At 40.8% G+C, this 23,909-nt stretch overlaps 1 protein-coding gene across 1 annotated transcript in view; it reads right to left on the bottom strand.

Annotated features, from left to right (window-relative positions):
* FSHR (follicle stimulating hormone receptor) overlaps nt 1-23,909 on the bottom strand; it is a 385,534-nt gene that overhangs the window by 53,605 nt on the left and 308,020 nt on the right. The window contains exon 4 of the mRNA XM_007953991.2: nt 21,876-21,950. Within this exon, the coding sequence (XP_007952182.1) occupies nt 21,876-21,950 (75 nt within the window). The remainder of the gene's footprint in view (nt 1-21,875; nt 21,951-23,909) is intronic.

The following is a 23,909-nucleotide window of genomic DNA, read 5'->3' as shown; positions in this document are numbered from 1 at the left end:
CACAGTTCAACCAAGGAACTTCTGCTAGGAGATTAAGATTTATGCTGATTCTCTTACTGGATACTAATTCTCTGAAAACACTGTTACTATTTAGGGAAAGGCCCTCAACTAGATGGATTGACATAGTGCATGCTACCATAGGCTCAAATATAGCAAGGATTGTGAGGACGGCCCATGACTGGGCAGTGTTTCATTCTGTTGTACATAGGGTGGCTATGAGTCAGAGTTGACTTGACAGCACCTAACAACAACATTTGGACCATGGCTGGCAAACTCCCTCTTTGGCAGAGTCTTCTATTAATGGGCACCTTATTCCTTTGTTGTTGCTGTTAGTTGCCGTCAAGTCTTCTACCATGCTGCAGATCCGAGAGTTATAGTACAGAATATCAGAACTGTGATGATAAAACGGCAGACTGTGACAAGGATCTTTTGTTTCCTTTCTACTAAGAACTTCAGGTTATTGACTAGGATAGCCCCCTCTAGATGCTGACTATGAGAAGTGAGACAAGAGAGTCTGCAACGCTCATCTAGAGAATTGTACAGGATATTAGTTGCAGGATCAGGCTCCTCCTGCTAGCCCTAAAGTAAACTTCTACATATACTGTGCCTAGGTAAAAAGGAATCCCATTCTTTAATGACAACCTGAATCAAAAGGGACTAACCTGAAAAGAAATCATTGACAAAATGGGCCTGAATGTAGAATAACACTTGTGACAAGCTACTGTGCAGCTCTCACTTATTGGTGTTATTGTCCTTTCAAGTTGGGACATGCTATAGGATACTTTCATGGCTGTGGCAGATATCAGTGTAACAGGATGTCAAAGTCGGATGTTTTCCTAAGATACCAAGTGTGAAAGATGCTACCTTCCAAAGGTAATGTGGAGCTATCAGTAGAAAGTGTGAAGGATGTTTCTGCAAACCGATTACACAGTTCTTAACCTCTCACCTACACTGTATGTAAAAAATTTTGAAGAGTTGGATTTGAGGAGACACCTTGTGAGAAGGAGTTTTGGAGATGGGTATGAATTTCCACTGCCCGACCCTCCACCAGGAGAAGGGTGGGGAGTTGTTCACTGCTTCACTTAGATTGAGAGAGGACCTTTAAGAAGACCATGTGGAAAGTTTCATAGCTGTCCCTTCGTACTGAGGACACAGAAGACTTGTGTCTGACTCATGTCTGAGTGAGAGGCTGAAGTGGCCATAGGCCTATTTGTGAAGGAACTACAGTCCTAAAAACCAGTTATAAAGATCAAAATTTTGACCCAGATTTCTTTCCTTCTAATTCAAAAAGAAAAGTCTGGAAAATAACCATGCCTCATATTTATGTAGTGTGGATGGCTGAGGAAGTTATTTCATAGTCCTCATTTGACTTTATATTCAGCTTCTAAAATGGAAATAATTATATTTATCCTTTTTTACAGACAAAGGAAGCAAGGCTCACAGAAGGTAAGTGACTCATCTAAATTTCTGGACTTGAGCTGAAAGAATAGTTAATACTTATTGATTATTTTAACACGTTATTGTTGTTAGGTGATGTTGAGTTGTCTCGAACTCATAGTGACCTTATGTACAGCAGAACGAAACACTACCTGGTCCTGTGTCAGCCCCATCATCCATGCTATACCTTAGCCCATCATTGTAGCCACTGTGCCAATCCATCTCGTTGAAGGCTTTCCCCTTTTCCATTGACCCTCCACTTTACCACACATGATGTCCTTCACTCGGGAATGGTCCCTTCTGACAACATGACTGAAGTAAGTGAGATAAAGTCTGGCCATTCTCACTTCTAAGGAGCATTCTGGCTGCACTTCCTCCAGTACAGATTTGTTAGTTCTTTTAGAAGTCCATGGTGCTTTCAGCATTTGTCACCAACACCACAACTCAAAAGCATAGACTCTTCTTCAGTCTTCCTAATTCATTGTCCAGCTCTCACATGCATATGAAGCTATTGAAAATGCTTGTGTCATGGCTTGTGTTAGGTGCACTTTAGTCTTCAAGGAGATATCTTTGCTCTTTATCACTTGAAAGAGATTTTTTGCCTCAGATTTGCCCAATGTTATATGTCATCTGATATCTTCACTGGTGCTTCCATTGGTGTTGATTGTAGAACCAAGTAAAATGAAATCTTTGACAACTTCAATCTTTTCTCCATTTATTGTGATGCTGCTTATTTGGTTCAGTTGTAAGGATTTTTGTTTTCATTATATTGAGGTGTAATCCATACTGAAGACTGTAGTCTTCAATCTTCATCAAAAAGCGCTTCAAGTAATCCTCACTTTTAGCAAGCAAAGTTGTGTCATCAGCATATTGCAGGTTGTTAATGAGTTTTCCTCCAATCCTGATGCCATGTTCTTCTTCACATAGTCCAGCTTCTTGGATTATTTACTCAGCATTCAGATTGAATAAGTATGGTGAAAGCATACAACCTTGACACACTCCTTTCTTGATTTTAAACCAAGCAGTGTTCCCTTGTTCTGTTTGAATGACAGCCTCTTGGTCTATGTACAGGTTCCTCATGAGTACAATCAAATGTACTGGAAGTCCCATTTTTCTCAATGTTATCCATAATTTGTTATGATCCACACAATCTAATGCTTTTGCATAGTCAATAAAAGATAAGTATATATCTTTCTGGTATTCTTTACTTTCAGCCAAGATCCATCTGACATCAGCAATGATATCCCTTGTTCCATGTCCACTTCTGAATCCAGCTTGCATTTCTGGAAGTTCTCTGTCAATATATTGCCACAACTGTTTTTGAATAATCTTCAGTAAGGTTTTACTTGCATGTGATATTAATGATATTGCTCAATAATTTCCATTCTGTGGGATTCCTTTCTTTGCAATGGGTACAGATATGGATCTCTTCCAATCAGTTGGCCAGGTAGCTGTCTTCCAAATCTCTTGGCATAGCCAAATGAGTGCCTCCAGCACAACATCCATTTGTTGAAACATGTCAATGGTTATTCCGTCAATTCCCAGAGCCTTGTTTTTCACCAATTCCTTCAGTGCAACCTTGATTTCTTTCTTCAATACCATTGATTCTTGATCATATGCCACCTCCTGAAATGGATCAAGATCGACCAGTTCTTTTTGGTACAGTGACTCTGTGTATTCCTTCCATCTTCTTTTGATACTTCTTGCTTCACTCAATATTTTGCCCATAGAATCTTACAATATTGCAACTAAAGGCTTAATTTTTTCTTTAGTTCATTCAGCTTAAGAAATGCTGAGTGTGTTTTTCCCTTTGGCTTTCCAACTCCATGTCTTTAAACACTTCATTATAATAATTGACTTTGTCTTCTTGAGCTGCCCTTTGAAATCTACTGTTCATCTCTTTTATCTTGTCATATCTTCCATTTTCTTTAATTACTCCCCATTCAATGGCAAGTTTCAGAGTCTCTTCTGACATCCATTTTGGTCCTGTCTTCTTAATGACCTTTTGCTTCCTTCACAGATGATATTCTTGATGTCATCCCATAGTTCTTTTGCTTTTCAGTCATTGGTGTTCAATGCATCAAATCTCTTCTTTAGACGGTCTATAAATTCAGGAGGGATATATTCAAGGTCATATTTTGGCTCTCATGGACTTGTTTTAATTGTCTTCAACTTCAACTTGAACTTGCATATGAGCAGTTGATGGTCTGTTCCACAATCAGCTCCTGGCCTTGCATTGGTTAAGATATTGAACTTTTCCGTCACCTCTTACCACAGATGTAGTCAATCTGATTCCTGTATATTCCATCTGGTGAAGTTCATGTGTATAGCCATCATCTATGTTGTTGAAAAAAATATTTGCAATGAATAATTCATTGGTTTTGCAAAATTCTGTCATGCGATCTCCAGCATCATTTCCACCAGCAAGGCCAAATTTTCCAACTACTGGTGAGTCTTCTTTGTTTCCAACTTTTCCATTCCAGTCACCAGTGATAATCAGCACATCTTGATTGCATATTCAGTCAGTTTCATACTGCAGAACTTGATAAAAATCTTCAATTTCCTCATCTTTGGCTTTGGTGGTTAGTATGTAAATTTGAATAATAGTATTAACTGGTCTTCCTTGTAGGCATGTGGATATTATCACTGACAGCATTGAACTTCAGGATAGATTTTGAAACATTCTCTGAAATGATGAATGTCATGCTGTTCCTCTTCAATCTGTCATTCCCTGCATAGTAGATCATATGGTTCCTTGATTCAAAATAACCCAAACCGGTCCATTTCAGCTGACTAATGCCTAGGATGTCAATCTTTATGCATTCCACTTCGTTTTTGACAACTTCCAATTTTCCTAGATTTATACTTCATACATTCCATGTTCCAATTATTAATGGATGTTTGCAGCTGTTTCTTCTCATTTTAAGTCATGCCACAACAGCAAATGGAGGTCCTGAAAACTCTACTTTAGCCATACCATAAGTTCGGCTCTACTCTGATGAGGCAGCTCTCTTCCAATAATATTTTGAGTGCCTTCTGACTTGAGAGGCTTATCTTCTGGAACTGTATAGGACAATATTTCAGGGCTATTCATAAAGTTGTCCAGTAATATATCGGACAGTGGTCCATGTTAGGTAATATTATAAATGTTTTGCCTGTATCAAAGACTTAATGCTGATTTAATGTTTATTCCAACCCCATGAGCAAAGCACTATTATTAGCTTCATTTTATAGAAAAAGAAACTGGGGCTTAGGGAATTTAAGTTGATCTTTCTGCTAGCAAGTGGAAGAAATGGAATGTGAACCCAATCACCCTAGTGCTTGAACATATGGACAGCCTCTCAGTGATGTTCTTTCCATTTTACCATGTTGGCTACATAAGGAATTTCAAAGCCTAAAATCTCTCCAGGTTAGATTCACTGTTAAACAGACTCTTGCCAAGAGGCAATCTTTTGAGATGTTCTTGGATGCTGATGTAAGAAAAACTTTAATCAAACTACCAATTTGTGGCATGCAGTTACTTTTAAATTACATAGGGGAGTCACAAAAGAGTTAATATTTTAAACAGTTTTCACAGTATCCCTTACAACTCATTCCTAATATTAATTATTTAGAGAGTGATTTCTTAGGTATAGTTCAACCTAACTCAAGTAGGTAATTACAAATTCCAATGGTACCATATTAATAAGGTGCCAAAGGTGTGCTCAGAACACTGTGGCATGTTGGGAAACAGAATGAACTGGCTTCCATTCTCAATTCTTTTAATTATGTAATCTCTGAGTTTCAAAATTCTCATCTGTAAATTGGAGAAAATATTTGTCTCACTGCCAATTCAGTTGTGTGAACAAAATATCTCGTTCAGCATCTGCCACATAGTAGATGTTCCATAAGTGTCAATTTCCACACCCCTCCTGCCCCAAAATAACTTCTTAACTCATTTTGTGAGCTTGAGTTATTTCAGTCACCATCTCTTAACCTCAAGTTTCCCATCTCCAAAATGCAGCCATCAATGATTTAACATCACAGGGCTCTTGTAAAGATGTTTTTGTTGGTAGGTGCCGTCGAGTTGGCTCCGACTCATAGCGACCCTATGTATAACAGAATGAAGTGAGTTAATTCACTGGAAAAGTTATTTCTAAATTGATTCCTATTACTCATTCTCTATCACCCAACCTTGTACAATTAGCCATCCTAGTACCTGTTGGCTGCTTTTAAATTTCAAAGTGCTCTCACACCTCTGTCTCTCATCCCTCTCTTCCTTTTCCTCCCCTCCTCTCTCTTACTGTCCCCTCCTCTCCCTATTCTTACCTTAATAAGCCTTTTGAAGGAGGTGGGGCAGATTTGTTTCTCCCCATTTTACTTGAGGCCTAGGGAGGCATGTGGCAAGCAGTTACTTTTGAGGGAAAAACTTGTGAGGGAAAAACTCACCACCTCTTGAACTAGATATTATTTGTGGAGTGTGTGCTATGGGTGATCTCATGATTAAACCACAGCAGAACATTTTTGTAATGTCTGCTGACGGTGAAAATATTCTTCCTTAGAGCATTTGTCACTTCATTGTTCACACTTTGTAATACCTCAAGATTTTTCTCTAAAAACAGCAGCTTCTCCCTTTCACTGTCCAACCAGAAAGACTCACATCCAGGCCCACATTCTCATTAAGGGCCTACTGTCAACAGACTCTACTCTCGGTGGGACCCCAGAGATGAATCAGAGACAGCATCTTGCTCTGGGTGGAATCTGGTGGTGACATCTACCCTCAGCCTTCACTGCTTTCAAGGCCAAAACTAGCTGCTCTGGTTGGTTGTGGATCCCATGTATGAGTTACTCCTGCAGTCATGCCTTTGGGGAAGATATCACCTTTCCCATGAACAAATAAGGAGTTGGGAATGGCTGGGCCACTGGTTAGACCATGCCTAATTCTGGAGGAAGCTTACAGCCTCAGAACACCTGCTGTGAAAAACAACACAGACGAGATGAATGAGGGGAATGTCTTAGTCACACAGGGCCACCATAACAAAATACCACAAAAGGGGTACTTTTAAATGGTAGAAATTATTTTCTCACAGTTCTGGAGGCTAGAAGTATGAGGGCCTTGGCCATGTTGATTCCTTCTGGAGACGAGAGAGAAACTGTTCCAGGCCTCTCTTCTAGCTTCTGGTGGTTGCCAGAAATCCTTGGCGTTCCTTTGTCACTTATTGATGAATCCTCCTATGCTGTCTTCCCCCTGTGTGTGACACTGTTTCCATGACTATCCTTCTCTAAACATCACTCAGAAGAGATTAGGATTAGGACCCAGAAATTTGACTGCTAACCAGAAGGATGGAGGTTCAAACTCTGGACACTCCATGAGTTGGAATGGACTCGATATCAGTTAATTAATTAATTAATTAATGGTTCTATTTCAGTATGACTTCCTTAATTTAACTGGTAAAAAAAATGAAAATCCTATTTCCAAACATGGTCACATTCACAGGTACAGGGGTTAGGGACTTCAATATACCTGTTTTTGCGAAACCAATGTATGATATGTAGCAAGGAGAAAATGAATCCCTCAACAAGTGTTATAGAATGAGGTGTACAAAAGGCCTAGCTCATAGCCAGATTCCTCTAGAAGAGAACAGATAGATAGATAGATAGACAGATAGATAGATAGATAATTGATCCTTTCCTTTGTGCCACACACTGGGGTATACCAAAACCAAAATCACCTCCAACCCCTATTGAGTTTCCAAGGTGATAAATCTTTATGGAAGCAGATTGCCCCATCTTTCTTATCTGGAACGGCTGGTGGGTTTGAACAGCCAACTTTCAGGTTAGCAGCCAAATGCCTTAGGGACTTTGCCACCAGAGCTTTACTGGGAGTATAGTGAAGAAAATGCCGTCCTCACCGTAGAGTAGCATGGACTCTGGTAAGTAGGGTTTACTCAGGTGATACCTCCCTTCTCTCCTTGTCCTGTGTGCCTCTGCTGCCCAGTGTGCTGCTCACCTTCTGTGGCCCATTCCTGCTTTCAGAGACTGCCCTCTCCCTGTGGAAGTGGTAGCTGATAGTTCCTGTATTCAAATTTATTAATGTGTAGCCTTTCCCCAAGATAATTACAAATCTAAGTCTGTAAAGGCAAAAACACTCCCAAACCCCTAACACCTGGTTCTGCAGTGGTGAAGTGAGAGTCTTCACCTGATGCCCATTCAGATCCCACTTGCTCATTCTGCCCATGCTTGGAGCAAGTGCTGCCTGGGGTTTGTCCCTCCCCAGCCGGCTCCACTACCCGCTGGGTGCTGTCTGCTCTGCTTCCTTACCTCATCCATGCACCCAGTGCCTCTCAGGCTCTGCTGTGCTGACTGTGTGTATTTATGAGGGACCAAAGTGGCAGAAATATTTCTTGTGACCATCTCTTTTAGCTGCAGGAGTTGAGTGAGCTTCTGTTATATTTAATCTAGAAGTAATTTGCAGCTCTTTTATATTTTTTTAATGTATCCACAGGATCTCAGCATTTAAAGGGTCTGCTGGATTCCTGGGAGAGAGGAGCCCATTTTGGAAAACAAAGTGATTGATACGATACTGGGCTTTCTTATCTATGCAGAGACTTCCTACATCCATGCAAGACCTTTTCCTTCATGGCTGGGCCTGAATGTGCTGAACTCAGGAGAGACAGAAACACTGTGAGGCTCTAATTCGTGAGGATCACAGTTCAGAAATCAAGCACTGGAGGGCTAAAAGAGATCTTAGAGAATGTAGAGTCTGTTTCTCTTATCTGACTAACTTCTTGAAGTTTATTTTGTGATTACCATTTTGCTGATGAAGAAACTGAGTCTTAAATAGATTAGTAAGTCATTGTCAGGGTGATACTAGCAATGAGGAAACAATCAGCACTGAGATTCACTCTATCTGAGACTCGTTCCTCTACAAAACCTCTCTAGACTTATTCTTACATGCGACTTCTGCTAATCAGGGCCTGAAAGACAGATCTTTCAAAATTAGTGAAGTGAGGTTATACCTACCTTTTAAGAAAGTGTTTCCTGTAAAAATATAATTGTACAGAATCTGCAAGTGATGGAGCAGATAATACATTATGTGATATTTGAGTGGCTCCTATAGAGATTCTGTAATGATGAGAGGAGTGCTGGTGGCACGGTGGTTAAGACATTTGTCTGTTAACCAAAAGGTCAGTGGTTTGAACCCACCAGCCACTCTGTGGGAGAAAGATGAGGCAACCTGCTTCTGTAAAAGAATTACAGCCTTAGAAACCATATGGGGAAGTTCCACTCTGTTATGATTCAACTCTGTGGTGGTGGGTTGGGGTTTTTGGTTTTTAGTGTAGGACTTTTCTCTCCTTCTCAGAAGCTTCATTGCCTGAGGAGCTACCATTATCAACTCTTGGGTTAAGCATTGCCCTGCCCAGGGTCCTCTTTTAAGAATGAAATTCTATTGAGAAAAAGAATATCAAGATCTGGAAGGAATTGACCCCAAGACAACAGGTTTTTTTTTGTTGTTGTTTTTGTGGCATATTGATAGGAATCAGTTGATCAAATACTTTCCTTGCTGATGGAAAGGTTTTGAATATCTTGCAAAGGAAAACACATTGAGGGTAGGAGAAAGGTTAGGATCACTAAAGTTGACCATCTTCAGGATCCAGCTCCTCAACAAGAGGAGATCCTTGTCTCCCTGGAGCTGAGAAGCTCAGCTTGAAACTATATCCCAGAGTTTCAAATTCCAGAAGGAAAATATAGCTATATTTTCCCAAAGTCATCAATGGCAGGCAAAGTTGGCTCTGCCAGACAAATCAGTAATAAAAGAAGCAATTGCATAATCTCCATTGTGCCCAAACATCCTCGTAGTCATAGCAACAACTTTAGTTCCTTACAACTCTGACAGCCAAGGAGATGGCTAATAATTTCTTCTGAATAATCACAGTCCCTGTGTGGGATGACTTTTGGGCAGACTGAGTCTTGATGAATACTGTCTGTGGGATGATCTGTGTGCTAGGTGCTTAGGGGAGGCATTGGTGTGAGGGAGGCTTTGGGGGTTATTGAAGGTGAGTGGGTAAAAATAATTGCTGTCACTTGGATCCATGTTGAACCCAGGTGTGAATTATGTATCAGTGATTCTTTTTGGAAATGAATCTCCAATTGAACCTGCCTTTCTATTTCTTCTGGTGCCATCTTTAATGTACCCAGGACTATGGCAACTGCCCTTAGCAGGTCTCCCTTGAGTATAGTTTGTACCCTGTTACTTGTCAATCTATACTTCAAATTGTTGTCATTGTGGAACTCTGCTGCTCAGAAATCTATTATAGCTTACTTTTTCCTATTATATTAGTCCTAAACACATTTTTAATTTTTTTCCCTTACATTTTATTCAACCTAATTCATCCAAATCCAGTCACACTGTTTCTCAGCTTACATTCCTCGTTTTAGTTGGGACACACCAGCCTCTAATTCTATACCATTGTATCCATTGCACACCTCTCTTTTACAGGGAATTCCCTCCCCTTCTTTTTTTCTTTCCAAATCATCCTTCAAGTTCCAGCTAAATTGCACCCCTTGAGGACAAGAAGATTTCCCTTACTAAGTCAGCTGAGGAAAATGGGTTCTTCTCATCCATGATCAATGCCACCTACTCTACATATATTCTGTGATTTTCAGGGGTTAATGAATGATAGTCTTCTCTCCAAAATATAGAAATCCTTGAGGTGAAGAACTGTCTATATCTCCCTCCTGCATCTCTATCAAAGCCTTCTCCTCCACCATTTCACCACTACCCTTTCTACTGTAAATAGTGTTTGTGGTACTTAAGGTTGTATGTCAACTTGGCTGGGCCTGGCTGAGTGGCTGGGCAGCTGGATGTAGTTATTCTCCATGGTGAAATTGGTAATTAACTCCATAGTGGAACCTACTGGAGCAGCTGAGTAGCTGCTTTAGGGATGTAGGCTGCTTCCAGTGTATAAGAAGCAACTTTGCGGAAGGTCTCCAGCTTTTTTGGCACGCTTGAACCCTGCATGTAGCCTGGTCATTGTTCAGCAGCATGCCATGTTGCCCTGACAATCTTGGGACTTCTTCTGGACTTGGATTAGTGGCCTGCTGTGTGTGGTAACATTGGGACTGCGCTTTTTGACTTGTAGACTTTGGGTTTGTCAGCTGCAGCAGCCAGCAGCTGCCTGAGTGAAGAAAATCCTGCAGCTTCAGTGGGTTAGGAGCTTGCTGAAGCTCAAGGTTGAGGGGCTTTTACCTAACCCCTAGAGCTTGGCACCTTGAACTTGAACTTCTAGCCTCCAAAACTGTAAGAGAATAAACTCCTGTTTGTTAACACCATTCCATTTGTGCTATCTCTGTTAGAGTGGCACTAGGTAACCAAAACAATGCTGCAATGAACATGGGTATGCATATATCTGTTCTTGTTCTGGCTCTCACTTCTTTAGGATATATACCTCGTAATGGGATTGCCAGATCAAATGGTATTTCTAATTCCAACTTTTTAAGGAATTGCCATACTGCATTTCACAGTGGTTGTATCATTTGACAGTCCCATCTGCAGTGTATGAGAATCCCGATCTCTCCACATCCTCCCCAGCATTTGTTATTTTCTGTCTTTCTGAACTTTGCTATTAGTGCTGGGACAAGATGGTATCTCATGTTTGTTCTGATTTGCATCTCTCTAATGGCAAGATGGGAGCTCTGGTGGTGTAGTGCCTAAGGCATTTGACTGCTAACCAAAAGGCTGGTGGTTCAAACCCACCAGTCACTCCTTGGAAGCAAGATTGGGCAATTTACTTCTGTAGAGATCCTGCCTTGGAAACCCAAGGAGGGGGTCACTGTGGGTCAAATCGACTCAACAGCAGTGAGTTTTAATGGCTAGATCATGAACATTTCTTCAAGTGTTTGTTGGCTGCCTGAATATCCTTTTCAGTGAAGTGTCTATTCATGTCTTCTGCCCATTATTTAATTGGAATGTTCATCTTTTTGTTTTTGAGGTGTTGGAGTTTTCTATAAATTTTAGAGATTAATCCCTTGTCAGATATGTCATTGCTGAATATTTTTTCCCAATCTGTACGTTCTATTTTTACTCTTTTGGAGAAGTCTTTTGAAGCTCATAAAAATTTAATTTTTAGAAGGTCTCATTCATCTAGTTTCTCTTCTGCTGTTTGTGCATTTTGTGTTATGCTTGATAGTCTATTTATGCCATATATCAGGGCCCCTAAATTTGCCCTTATTTTTTCCTTGAGTAACTTTATAGTTTTAGGTTTCACATGTAAACCTTTGATCCATTTGGAGTTAGTTTTTGTATATGGTGTGAGGTATGGATCTTGTTTCATTTTTCTACAAATGGATATCCAGTTTTGCCCGCACCATTTGTTAAAGAGACAATCTCTTCCTCATTTAATAGATTTTAGCCCTTTGTCAAAAATCAGCTGGATCTATTTCTGGGTTCTCAATTCTATTGCACTGGTCTATGTGTCTGTTATTGTACCAGTACTAGGCTGTTTTGACTACTGTGGCTGTGTAGTAGGTTTTGAGATCTGAGAGTGTGAGACCTCCTACTTTGTTCTTCTTCTTCAATAGTGCTCTGTTTATTCAAGGTTTCTTTCCTTTCTATATAAAATTAGTGATTGGTTTTTCTATATCCTTAAAGAATGTTGATGAGATCTGGATTGGGATTGCACTGACTGTATATACTGCTTTCTACCACCACCCTTTTTAATGCAATATTCTTTCCTTTCCCTGTTTCACTTTTCTTGATAGTGCTTATCACACCATTTGACATTTTCCAACATCATTTATCTCTCCCATTAAAATGTAAGCTCCACCAGAACAGAGATTTCATTTGTCTTATCTTTTGTTGTATAGACAATAGCCACAACAAAACCTGGGAAGTAGTATGTCCTTAATATTGGCTGACTGAATGAGCTTTTGCTGCTTGACCAATTCACATCCAAAATGAAGAGGGGATAATGGGAGACACTATCTTTCCACCATATGAATGACTGCCATGACTTCTACAAATGAACGCTAGATAGGCTCTTTTTCCAACCACCACAGAGAGCTGACCATTACTGAGCATCTAAGTATCAGGGAGAGACCATCTGTAGGGACATTGACCATATATTCCTGTCAGAGACTCTAAATAAATCAGTTTACTTCTCCTGTGAAATGTATAAGGAGCTCTGGTGGTGCATGGTTAAGGCATTTTGCTGCTAACCAAAAGGTTAGTGGTTCAAACCCACCAGCTGCTCTGTGGGAGAAAGATGAGGGTGTCTGTTTCTGAAAAGATTTACACCCTTGGACAACCTATGGGTCAATTTTACTCTGTCCTATAGAGTCACTATGAGTCTGAATAGATGGGTTTTTTAGTATTGAAAATAAGCATTAAAAGGCAGTTAGGAACCCTCCACTAGAACATTGTAGGATAACTGGATCTGCTTGTTGGAAAGGCATTTCTGGATACATCAGGGACTCAGAAAGATGCCTCTGCCCTCTGAGAACCACAAATGATGTAGTTCCATCTTTGAATGATGACTAGTGAATTCTGTCTAAAACAAGCAGTCAAAGAGATCTTTGAACCCTTAGGGATATTGGAAAAGGAAAGAGATATAACCACAAGCATCATAACTTTCATAATAATCATCATATTAGAAATGTTTATTATACCCCTATAATATACCAAGAGTCCTTGCAGGTGCAAACAATTTATGCACTTGCTGCTAACTGAAAGGTGGAGGTGTGAGTCCACCCACAGGTGCTTCAGAAGGAAGGTCTGGCAATCTACTTCTGAAAAAAATCACCCATCAGAAATCCTACAGTTCTCCTCTGACACACATGGAGTTGCCATGAGTTGGAGTCAACTTGACTGCAGTTGGTTTCACTAGTACAATATACCCAAGATTTTACATTTTATGATCAGCATTTAATTTAATCCTTACAACAATTTATAATGTAGATTATTTTTTTTGAGCTGAGGAGAGAGTAAGGTACAGAGCAACAAAGTCCCTTGCATGGACTCCTTTAGCTAGTAAATGACAGGATCAGGAATTTAATTACGAACATTTAACATTTATTGAGAATTTTCTAGATGTCAGGCATTCTAAGTATTTCATTTGTATTAACTCATGTAATAAAATTCTGTGGTGTAGATAATGTTGTTATGCCTATTTTACAGAAAGGAAGCTGAACTTAGAGAAACTAAGCCAGTTGCTCAAGGTCACACAGCTAATAAGGGAAGGAGGGTACGCTTAGCCCTGATGGGTGAGGCTGATCTTGTTGGCTTCTTCCCTACTCTGTGCTGCTTCCTCAGTCCCCACACTCTGCTCCTTTGCTTTCTTACTTCCAGTAAATGATTCAATTTATATAATCCAGAGAGGTAATTTCATTGCTTTCACCAAACCAAATGAGAGGAGCTAAGAAAAAGGAGAGAGGGACTTGGAGGAAGGATGGGAGGAAACAGCCTGAGTTACTGAGGGGAGTCCTGGTGACAGAATCTCCTGTAATTGTCCCCAACTGGAGAGAACAGATGGCATGGTTGCTATTAGCAAGCATACCAAGGAGGTCTAACAGGGCCATATGTGAGGGAAGATGGCTGTTGGCAGGGGGTGGGGGTGGCTGCCCACCCAGCTGTGTGAAAAGCTTGCCAAGATGGAGTTATGGTTTATTGAGCAGCAAACAGCAACATCCAGCTGCCTGAGAATTATAGTGACAGGATGCAAAGGCAAGAGAATATTGTGTAAACCTTATTTACAGATCAATAGATAATCTTTTATACACAAAAGGTCAGCTCCAGCAAAGCAGAGTGGTAAAGAAAAATATTGCCTGCAAATATAATATTGATTTTTTTTTAAAAAAAGTTAATCTTTTGATGCATATTCTTCTAGTTAAAATACATTTCTTTATTCATGATTTTTTTTTTCCTAAACCACTTCAGGTTCCTTGGTGAAGTGTGAAGGCAATGATGAAGAGCATTGATTTCTAGTTGTCTTGAATTCTGTGCCATCAAATGATCAACATGAAATGGAATCAATGCTAAGAATTATAGAACAATATTTCTAAGTATGTGTGTGTAGCAATTAGGATGCTCAAGTCAAAAGCAACTTACCCTTAACCCTTGTAATTTCTTGCTTTGATAGGTGCTGATAAACATTTATCTTGACTCAAGGGGTGAAAAAAAAAAAAAAAAAAAAAACACCTCAATGCTACTGGTCCCCTGTGGATCTATTCATCCATTTTGGGTTTTTCTTGGCCTCAAAGTAACTAGTTCATCACCCAAAGAATATTGCAATTGTGCCTTTCACCTATGCCTGGTTGCTAGATCATGAAACTGTTTATGATTGAGCTCAGAAAAAAATAAACATGGAAGAACAAGGAAGCGTAATTGTACTTTGTTTCCCTGATATAATCCTCCAGATTTGAGGGCCAGTTGTGAATTTAGGTAGTCTTTCTTAGTACTTTGGAAAATATTTCAGAGGATCATTGTCTGAGCCCTGAGCAGGTATCTTGCTGGTAGAAGAGTTGCTCCAAATTCCAGGGTCAGATGTGAGCCTTGCTGAGGACAAGTGGATAGTGGGGGAGAGTCCACCCTGGGCAAGGAGATGCCTTAAAAGTCTTAAAATGGGTAACTATTATTCACAACTCCCTGATGGAGATCTGGTAATGGATGAGAAAGGATTTTGTACACTGTTGTTAGCTGCCAGCGAGTCTAGCCCTGATTCATGGTGATCTCATGCACAATGAAACACAATATCTGGTCACAATACCTGGTCCTGTGCTGTCCCATGACTAGTTGTGGATTGGATCTTTGTGATCCACAGGTGCAGTGAAACAAATTATTTAAATGGCCCTTGTAGCCATAGTCTTCATAACTCCCACCATATGACTGGATACAAAAACAAACAAAAAAACAAACTCACTGCCATCGAGTTGGATTTGACTCATAGTGACTCCTTCTTGAGTTTCCAAGGCGATATCTCTATGGAAATAGATTGCCCAATCTTCCTTCCAAAGAGTGGCTGGTGGGTTTGAACCGCCAGCCTTCTGGTTAGCAGTCAAATATCTTAGGCACTATGCCATATGACTGGGTAAGGCTATGCAAATGTGAGGTGCTTGTGGCCCACCAAAGGAATTTTGATAGCTGGCTAATAATGTGAATAGAGTACATGACACCTTTGTAGGGGTTGAGACTATGCAAATAAGGTTTATGGCTCCCTAATGAGGGGATTGGTCAGTTTTGCCATGTCACTAGGCTTAAAATGAGCCACCGTAGAGGCAGAAAGGGGGACCTGACTACTATCAAGAAGAAGAGATGGGAACAAAGCTCATCCTTTGGACTCAGGTTCCCTGTGCTGGGAACCTCTTAAATGTAGGAGACAGATAGATACAACACTAGATACAGTGAGAATCAGTGTCAGAGAAATGGTGGTAGCAGAGGCAGCAGAATCAGGAGACCAACTGGAGCTATTGTAGTGGACTCCAGACCTAAGAATGAGAAAGCTGAGTGCCTTTGGGCAAGAGGCTTGCTGCAGGAGTGAGGTACCTCCACACACATGGTGGAGCTAAGTTTGCTAACCCAAAAAGCTAGAGCTAAGCACCTTTAGGCCAAGGTTTACTGATGGAGTGGGGTGCCTCTGGGCATGTATTGGCAGAGCTTTGTAACACTTGCCCACACAGGGCAGAAACCAAGGGGCCATGGGGCTGAGAGGCCAAGAGACCAGGGGCTAGAGAGAGGTGTACCTGTGGATACCACTGAGAAGAGGTTGTCCTCGTCAAAGAACCATATCCTGAGTCATTTCTAACGCTGAATTTTAAATCTAATAAAAATAAACCCCACAATCACGAATGCTGTCTGTGAATTCTGTGTGGCCACTGCAACTAATTAAACCCAACAGAGAAGTAAAAAGTGCCATGGGAGAGACAGTGCCAGAATTAGTAAAAAGGTTGGAGGGTGGAGGCATGTTGACCTCCAGTTTGTAGTAACAAGCCTTGGGCTGTTGACCTTGATCCTTCTAGCTTGTGAAGTTCGAGGAGGTCAGAGGACACCATCATGCCATTTTCACAATAGGGTTTTGATTAGCTGATTAGCAGAAGTATATCACTAGGCCTTTCTTGCCAGTCTGTCTTAGTCTGGAAGCTCTGCAGAAACCTGGTCAGCATAAAGCAGCATGTAAGCAGCCACTGATAGATGAGAGGTGGCTGAATATTGTGTATTGGCCAGGAAAAGAACTTGAGTCTTTCTCATGGAAAATGAGATTTCTATCACTGAATGACTAGCAGCTTTTGTACACTGTAAAACACACACACGCACACACACATACACATACACGCACACCAAACTCACTGGCATCGAGTAGATTCTGACTCACAGCAACCTTCATGGTTTGCAAGGCTGTAAATCTTTGTGGAAGCTGACTACCTCATCTTTCTTCTGCAGAGTGGCTGGTGGGTTTGAACTGCTGACCTTTTGATTAACAGCCAAATGCCTTAACCACTACACCACCAGAGCTCCTTTTTGCACACTGTAGAATTATATAAATGTAACATTTTATTCAGAGCAATCAGAGAGAAGCCTTTGATAATGACCAAACTACTTACTGATTCTTTTCTCTCTCTAGTTAGAAAAGAAGTTTAAAGTGCTTTGATAACAATAATCTCTAACACCACTGGAATCTGTCTCCTCCAACTATGTATGAACTTGATATGGGGAGCTGTGTGAGAATGAGGACTACTCAGCACCTCAAATGGAGAAAAGGACACCAAGGTGAGGCCAGATGTGATGACAGTCATCACAGATTTCAGCTTCTTCCAGACTCAAAATCATAAGTTTGTCCCTTCTGTTCTGCCAAAGTCCCTCCTGCTTCTGTCTAGGCCTATAATTTCCATGTCCACATCCTTATAAGTTCCTCATATGGAGGGATAAGCGTTGTTATTAATACGAGCTCTGGTGGCATAGTACCTAAGGCATTTGACTGCTACCAGAAGGCTGGCAGTTCAAACCCACCAGCCATTCCTTGGAAGGAAGGTTGGGCAATCTACTTCAGCAGTGTTATCACCTGGAAACCCAAGGAGGGGTTGCTATGAGTCAGATCTGAATAGGAATAAGTAAATGATACTGGCCAAGAATTGTGGGCCAATAATGGAGTCAAATTCTGGATCCCTTAATTTTAACCTTTGTAATAATTCCTCATTCTTCATTTCTCTCCTCCCACCCACCATTCTTGGGCATGTCATTATTATCATGGTCTACAGAGTACGTGTGTGAGCAGGTGATTTTCTTCTCAGCCTATCCTCCATAGGGGCAGCTCTGCATTAGCCAGGTGTGATAATATATGAATGGGATGTCTCTGCAGGCTCTGTGGCCCTCATAGTCCATTTAGAGACTTTCTAAGAGAAAAGAAGGGGTGGGGAGAGAGAGAGAGAGGGAGACAGGATGATAGTTGAGAAAGAAAGAAAAAAACAAGAATAAAGGAAACCAACTGGATAATAGGCACTAATAATTTTATATTTATATAGTTGTTTATAAGAAGCTCTGGTAGTATAGTGCCTAAAGCATTTGACTGTTAACTAGAAGGCTTGTGGTTCAAACCCACCATCTGCTCTATGGAAGGAAGATGAGGCAATCTAATTCTGTAAAATACCACCTTGGAAACCCAGTGGGCATTGCTATGAGTCAGAATTGACTCAATGGCAGTTAGTTTGGTTTTTGTTTTGGCTATAGTTATTTATAGAATGTGTACTAAAAACAATTTGCAAAATTTTTCTTTCTTTTTACAGGCATAATTTCATTTAGATTTCACAACAACCCAATATAGAGATAAAGAAAGTGAAACTACCTTGGAGAAGGTAACTGGCTATCTAACTAACAATATCAGTGTTTCACCTAGGAACTAGTCTGTCTGACTCTGTGTACAGCGTTCTTTTGTGTATTGCTCCACTCAGTGCATAAGTATGTCCCCCGTTCCTCTTTTTCAAAGCATACCAAACATTCTAGGTAAATGCTAAAAATATTAGTGGGCACCAGAACTCTCTATTCAATATTTATTGAAATTTGCCTGAGTATAGATTTGTAGATTTTGATTAGTTGACCAGAAATAATCACTCTACCAACACTTAATATATTTATTAATGTTTTTCAGCACATTGTAGTTTACAAAACAATCTTAGAAGAAATACAACAAGAAAGCTTTGTAGAAGCAAGGATGGTGAGACTTGAGCTTGCTTACTTTGGACATGTCATCAGGAAAAGGCCAATTGTTAGATACACACATCCTGTTTGGCAAAGTAGAGGTCAGCAAAAATGAGGGAAGTCCTCGATGAGATGGACTGACACAGTAGCCACAACAAAACTCGGACATAGTAATAGTCATGATGACAATAGTTTATTCTGTTATACAAAATGTCACCATGAGTTGGAACTGAATCAACAGCAGCTAACACCAACACAGTAAAAAAACAAAAAACAAAACAAAACAAAAAAAAACCCTGCAAGTTTACTTAGCTATAGAGGAGCCTTGTAAGGCAACCAGAAAATTGGTCTTTCAAACCCACCAGCTGCTCTGTGGAAGGAAGATGAGGCAATTTACTTCTGTAAAGATTTATAGCCTTGGAAACCCAATGGGGGTCTCTATGAGTCAGAATCTATTAGATGACTGTAGGTATAGAAGAGCCATTGTGGTACAATTGTTGGGTGATCAGCTGCTAGCCAAGGGATTGGCAGTTCAAGCCACCTGGCTGCTCCAGTGTGGATCAATCCAGTGATCTGCTCCTGTTGAGATTGCAACCTGGGAGACCCTATGGGGAAGTTCTGGTCTGTCACCTAGGATCTCTGTGAGTTGAAAATCTACTTGATGGCCACTAGCAACAACTTAGCTATATAGAAGATAACCTGTAAAAATCAAACCCATTTTCGTCAAGTTGATTCTGACTCCTGGTGGCCATATGGAGTGGAGTGGAGCTGCCTTTTAGGGTTTCCAGGGATGTGAGTCTTTGTGGTAGGACAGATCACTGAGTCTTTCTCTGTGGAGTAGCTGGTGGGTTTGAGCCACTTACTTTCTGATTGGCAGCTGAGTGCCAATACTGTACCACCAAGGTTGCTATGTAGAAGTCACAAGTCAGAAAATCAGCACACACATCACCTTCACTCTCCTCAGGACTCCCAGCAAATACCCATGCATTCAAGTTCTTATTATCTCCTGTCACCCTCAAGGGGAGAGAAGAGTTCAAACAATTACTTAGGGACAAGGTCAAAATGTGTGCACTTCAACTTGACACAGAGAATCAACCATTAATTTAGTTTCCCACTGGTCTTATATCATTCCAGAAACATCGGCACAGGTCAACATTACATTAGCAACTCTTCCAGTTCAGATATTTCCAGATAGTAACCAAGACAAATAACCAGCCCCTGGTGTGTGGCTTTCTTTCAAGCACATACTAGACACAAGACAAGCTATTATGGGGTGAATTGTGTCTCCCCAAACAATATGTTGAAGCCCTAATCCTTGTACCTGTAAATACGACTGGGTTTGGAAATAGGGTTCTCTTTTTTTATGTTAATGAAGGTCTTTCTTTTGTCAGGCTAATGTTAGAGTGCATTCTAAACCTAATCCCTTCTGAGTGGTGTCTTATAAAAAAGGAGTGACATAGAGGGAGAAAAGAGATGCCATGTGATGATGGTGGCACATGGCTGTGTACAAAGCAGCAAAGGAATACCATGGGTTTCTGGCAGCTTCTAGATGCTAGGCAAGAGAGAAAATACAGCCCTGCCAATGTCTTTAACTTGAACTTCTAGACTCCAGAACTGTGAGAAACTAAATTTCTGTTCTTCAGAGTCAAAAAAATTGGAGTCTACTATTTTCCCCTCCAATCTGAGCTACCCTGGTGAATTGCTTAGGCTAATAAAATGCACTACAAGAGATGGTGTGCTATTTCAGCATTTGGGACTCAAGAGGCTTGCAAGTTTCAGCTATTTCTTGGAACCCCACTATCACAATGAAAACAATCCTATGCTATCTTGCTGGGGATGAAAGCCATTTGGAAGAAAGCTGAATCATTTCAACTGAGACCATCCTGAGTAGCCAACTCCTAGTCTACATGCCAACTAACTAGATCAACTGAAGCATTCAGCTTATGGCCCACAGAGAGATTAGAAATGATAAATGGTTGTTGGTTATGAGTAATTATTATGTTAACAGATATCAGATACATATGCGTTATAATCTTCACTCTTGATAGAGGAAACAAGCTTTAAGAAGTTAATTTCTTGGCCATGATCAATGACTAGTAAGTCCTGGAAAACATGACTCTAGAGTCTAAATTCTAAACTCTTATTTTGTGGAGCCCCATCATGTAAAGCAAAGTATCTGGTTGGTTACCTAATGCCACTCTAACAAAAGATACCACAAATGCGATGGCTTGAACAACTAGGAATTTATTCTCTCACAGTTTTGGAAGCTAGAAGTCTAGTTCAAAGTGCCTGGCTGTGTGAAAGTCCCTAAGTCTTGGATTTCAGCTCTGCCTTCTGCTCCCTGCCCACTGAAGCTAGAGGCTTTTCTTCACTCACTCAGCTGCTGGTTGCTGAGGCTGACAAACCCAAGGTTGGCAAGTCAAAAGACATAGTCCTGATATTACTGAACATCACAGCGGGCCACTAATTCAAGTCCAGAAAAAGTCCCAAGATCGGCAGAGCATGGCAGGCTGCTGAACAATGACTTGGCTACACGCAGGGTCCAAGCGTGCCAAAAAGCTAGCAACCTTCCTCAAAGTTTTTCTTATATACTGGAAGTAGCCCACATCCCTACAGCAGCTACTCAGCTGGTCCAGTAGATTCCACCATGGAGTTAATTACCAATCTCACCATGAGGAATAACTGCATCCAGCTGCCCAGCCACTCAACCAGGCCCAGCCAAGCTGACACACATCCTTAACTACCACAGCACTGTTGAGCCCTCAGAAAATCTGAAAGCATCTGAGTGGAAGAAGCACAGTGATTTTACTGATGGGAGTAAGCCCAATGGGTGGAGCTCAAACACACTAGGAATGTCTTTGCTGATAACATTCCATGTCTATTATTAACTAAAGTTTACAAAATAAAACATTGTAATCTAGCAAAGAAAAAAATGCAGAGCAAGAGAGACATGTCTTTGAGATCAAGGTCACAAGCTAAACACTAGCAGACATTTGGCTGCATCTCATTAACACTCAGTTATGAGTGCTGCAAGAAGGTCCATATGACAGTTCCATTAATGCAAATGGTATTCCTTACTGTGTCTGTTTTTGAAAATGAAAATAAAATGTTATTATATTAATGGAATTTGCTCATTAAATGAAACTAAACTCCACCACCAAGTATTTGATCACCCTTATTTCTGCCCCCATAATTGATAAAAGGTGGTTGGTGCCCAGAGTGGTGAATGGACATTTGCTAAAATGTGAATGCACAATTTGATCATAGTTCTTACAGATATCGGAGGTTGGGGAGGTTCTGGAAGGCCTCAGGGTCAATGTGCAGCAGATGGTTGGCCTTTTCAATTCTACTGTAAAAGAGGAAGAAACATGTAAGTGCTCTCAACAGTAAGGACTATTGTAACATTTTTCATATTATTCAAATAGTACATCAATAAATCATCCATCCATCTACTGTTTCAACAAATATTGAGCATGCATGCATGCCTTTTGCTATATTAAACTGTAAACTAAATATCCACTCTGTGCAAATCAACTCTTATCATCAAAGTCCTCCTGGGACCTGCCCATCAGATTCAAACAAAGAACTAAACTGGGTCATTTCACTCTGAGCACAGCTGGGTCTTTAACTAGGCAGGTTCTCCCAGGGTATGAAGAGTCTAAGGAATAAGGATGAGACTAAAATGGGGAAATGAACTGTTGTCTGGTCTGGAGACAGAGAAAAGGGGAGAGAAACAATAAAAGAGGATAAAAAAAAGGATGGAAGAGAAAGAAAAAGGGTAAGTGGGTAAAAGAAGATGGGAGAAAAGAGAGTGGACAGGCAAAGGAAAACGAAGCTGGAGGGTGAACAGTCAATACCTCTTTAATTTTAACTCTGGTAGTGTAGTGCCAAAGGCACTTGACTGTAAACCAGAAGACTGGTGGTTCAAACCCACCAGCCACTTCTCAGAAGGAAGATGGAGCAATCTATTTCTGTAGTGATACTGCCTCGGAAACCCAAGGAGAGGTTGCTATGAGTTGGGTGTGACACGACGGCACATAACAACAACAACAACAAGTTGGGAATGGGACAGTGGTTCTACTCCTGCTGTAGGCTGAGGTTGCTCCCTCTCAGCTCATGGGAAGCGGTAACACGTGCCTTGTGTTGGTCTGTGCTGTGTCCTGATCAATAGTATGGAGGTGAGCACGTTCACATTTGGATTCCAACAGAGAGAGGCTGCCCTTTCCTGTTTTGCCGGATCAATGTATATTTTCAGAAGTGCTCTGTGTTAATTACTTCCTCTCTGTTTCATTAGCTTTTATGTTGCAGTAACCTGTGGCTACCCAGATCCAAGAACCAGGTAATTAATCATTTCAAGTACAGTTGCTGCTGCATGGGAGTGAGAACAACTCTCCATGCAGGGAGGAGATGAAAGAGCTATCCCATTAGCTCCACTGCCCATTGAACTGCATCAAGGGCTGCCTGCTGTTTGGTCCATTTCTCTGATATTTGCTGTGGGTTCTGAGACCCCAGTCAGGTCTCTGTTCCCAACTAGGGTAAGGAGAAGTCAAGCAGGAAGAGAAGAAAGCAATGAACATGAGGGCAATGGGGAGAAAGAGGGAAAGCTTCAGTTGTGGAGACTTAGTGACAGGAAGGAGGAATCAGGGAGGGAAGAGAAAAAAGGACAGGAGCAGAGTGGGGGGCAGGGAGGAAGAGGGAGGGGACACTCTATCAAAATGGACAGATTGGGGGTCATTTCTAAAGAAATTCCCTATTACATCTATATATCCCCTATGGATATTTGATAAATGCTAAACATGGAACCCTTACTTCAAAAAATATACAAGAAAGCACTGGTCTAAGAAACAAGAGATTTATGTTCAAGTCCTTGTTCTGCTGTGGATTTTGCTGGGTGACCTTAGACAAGCCTCACAACTTCCCTTGCCTTTCATGCTAATGTGTAAAATAGGAGAGTGGTTCAGATCGGCTCTCCTAAATGTACTCTGTGGGAATTTTGTAAGATGGTCATTAATGCTCCTTGCATACACATACACAAAACTTTTCTCATGCCATTAGTTGAGTAACCTTAGTATAATGTCTTTTTGAGATTTCAAATGTATATTAGCATACTATAGGCTCTGAGAAATTTTCCTACAGTAAACAAACTTATCTTTATTTGTCCATTGTTTCTTCATTTTATTTTGTAGAATCCTTTCCTTTTTTGAAAACACCTAATAATTTCCTATAGATGGGAGCTCTGGTAGCATAGTGGCTAAGGCACTTGACTGCTAACCAGAAGGCTGGCGGTTCAAACCCACCAGCCACTCCT

The sequence above is a fragment of the Orycteropus afer genome, unplaced genomic scaffold (assembly GCF_000298275.1).
Source record: "Orycteropus afer afer isolate SDZICR_OR568_19922 unplaced genomic scaffold, OryAfe1.0 scaffold00423, whole genome shotgun sequence".
In the NCBI taxonomy this organism is placed as follows: domain Eukaryota; kingdom Metazoa; phylum Chordata; class Mammalia; order Tubulidentata; family Orycteropodidae; genus Orycteropus; species Orycteropus afer.
This window is presented reverse-complemented; position numbering and strand designations above follow the sequence as displayed.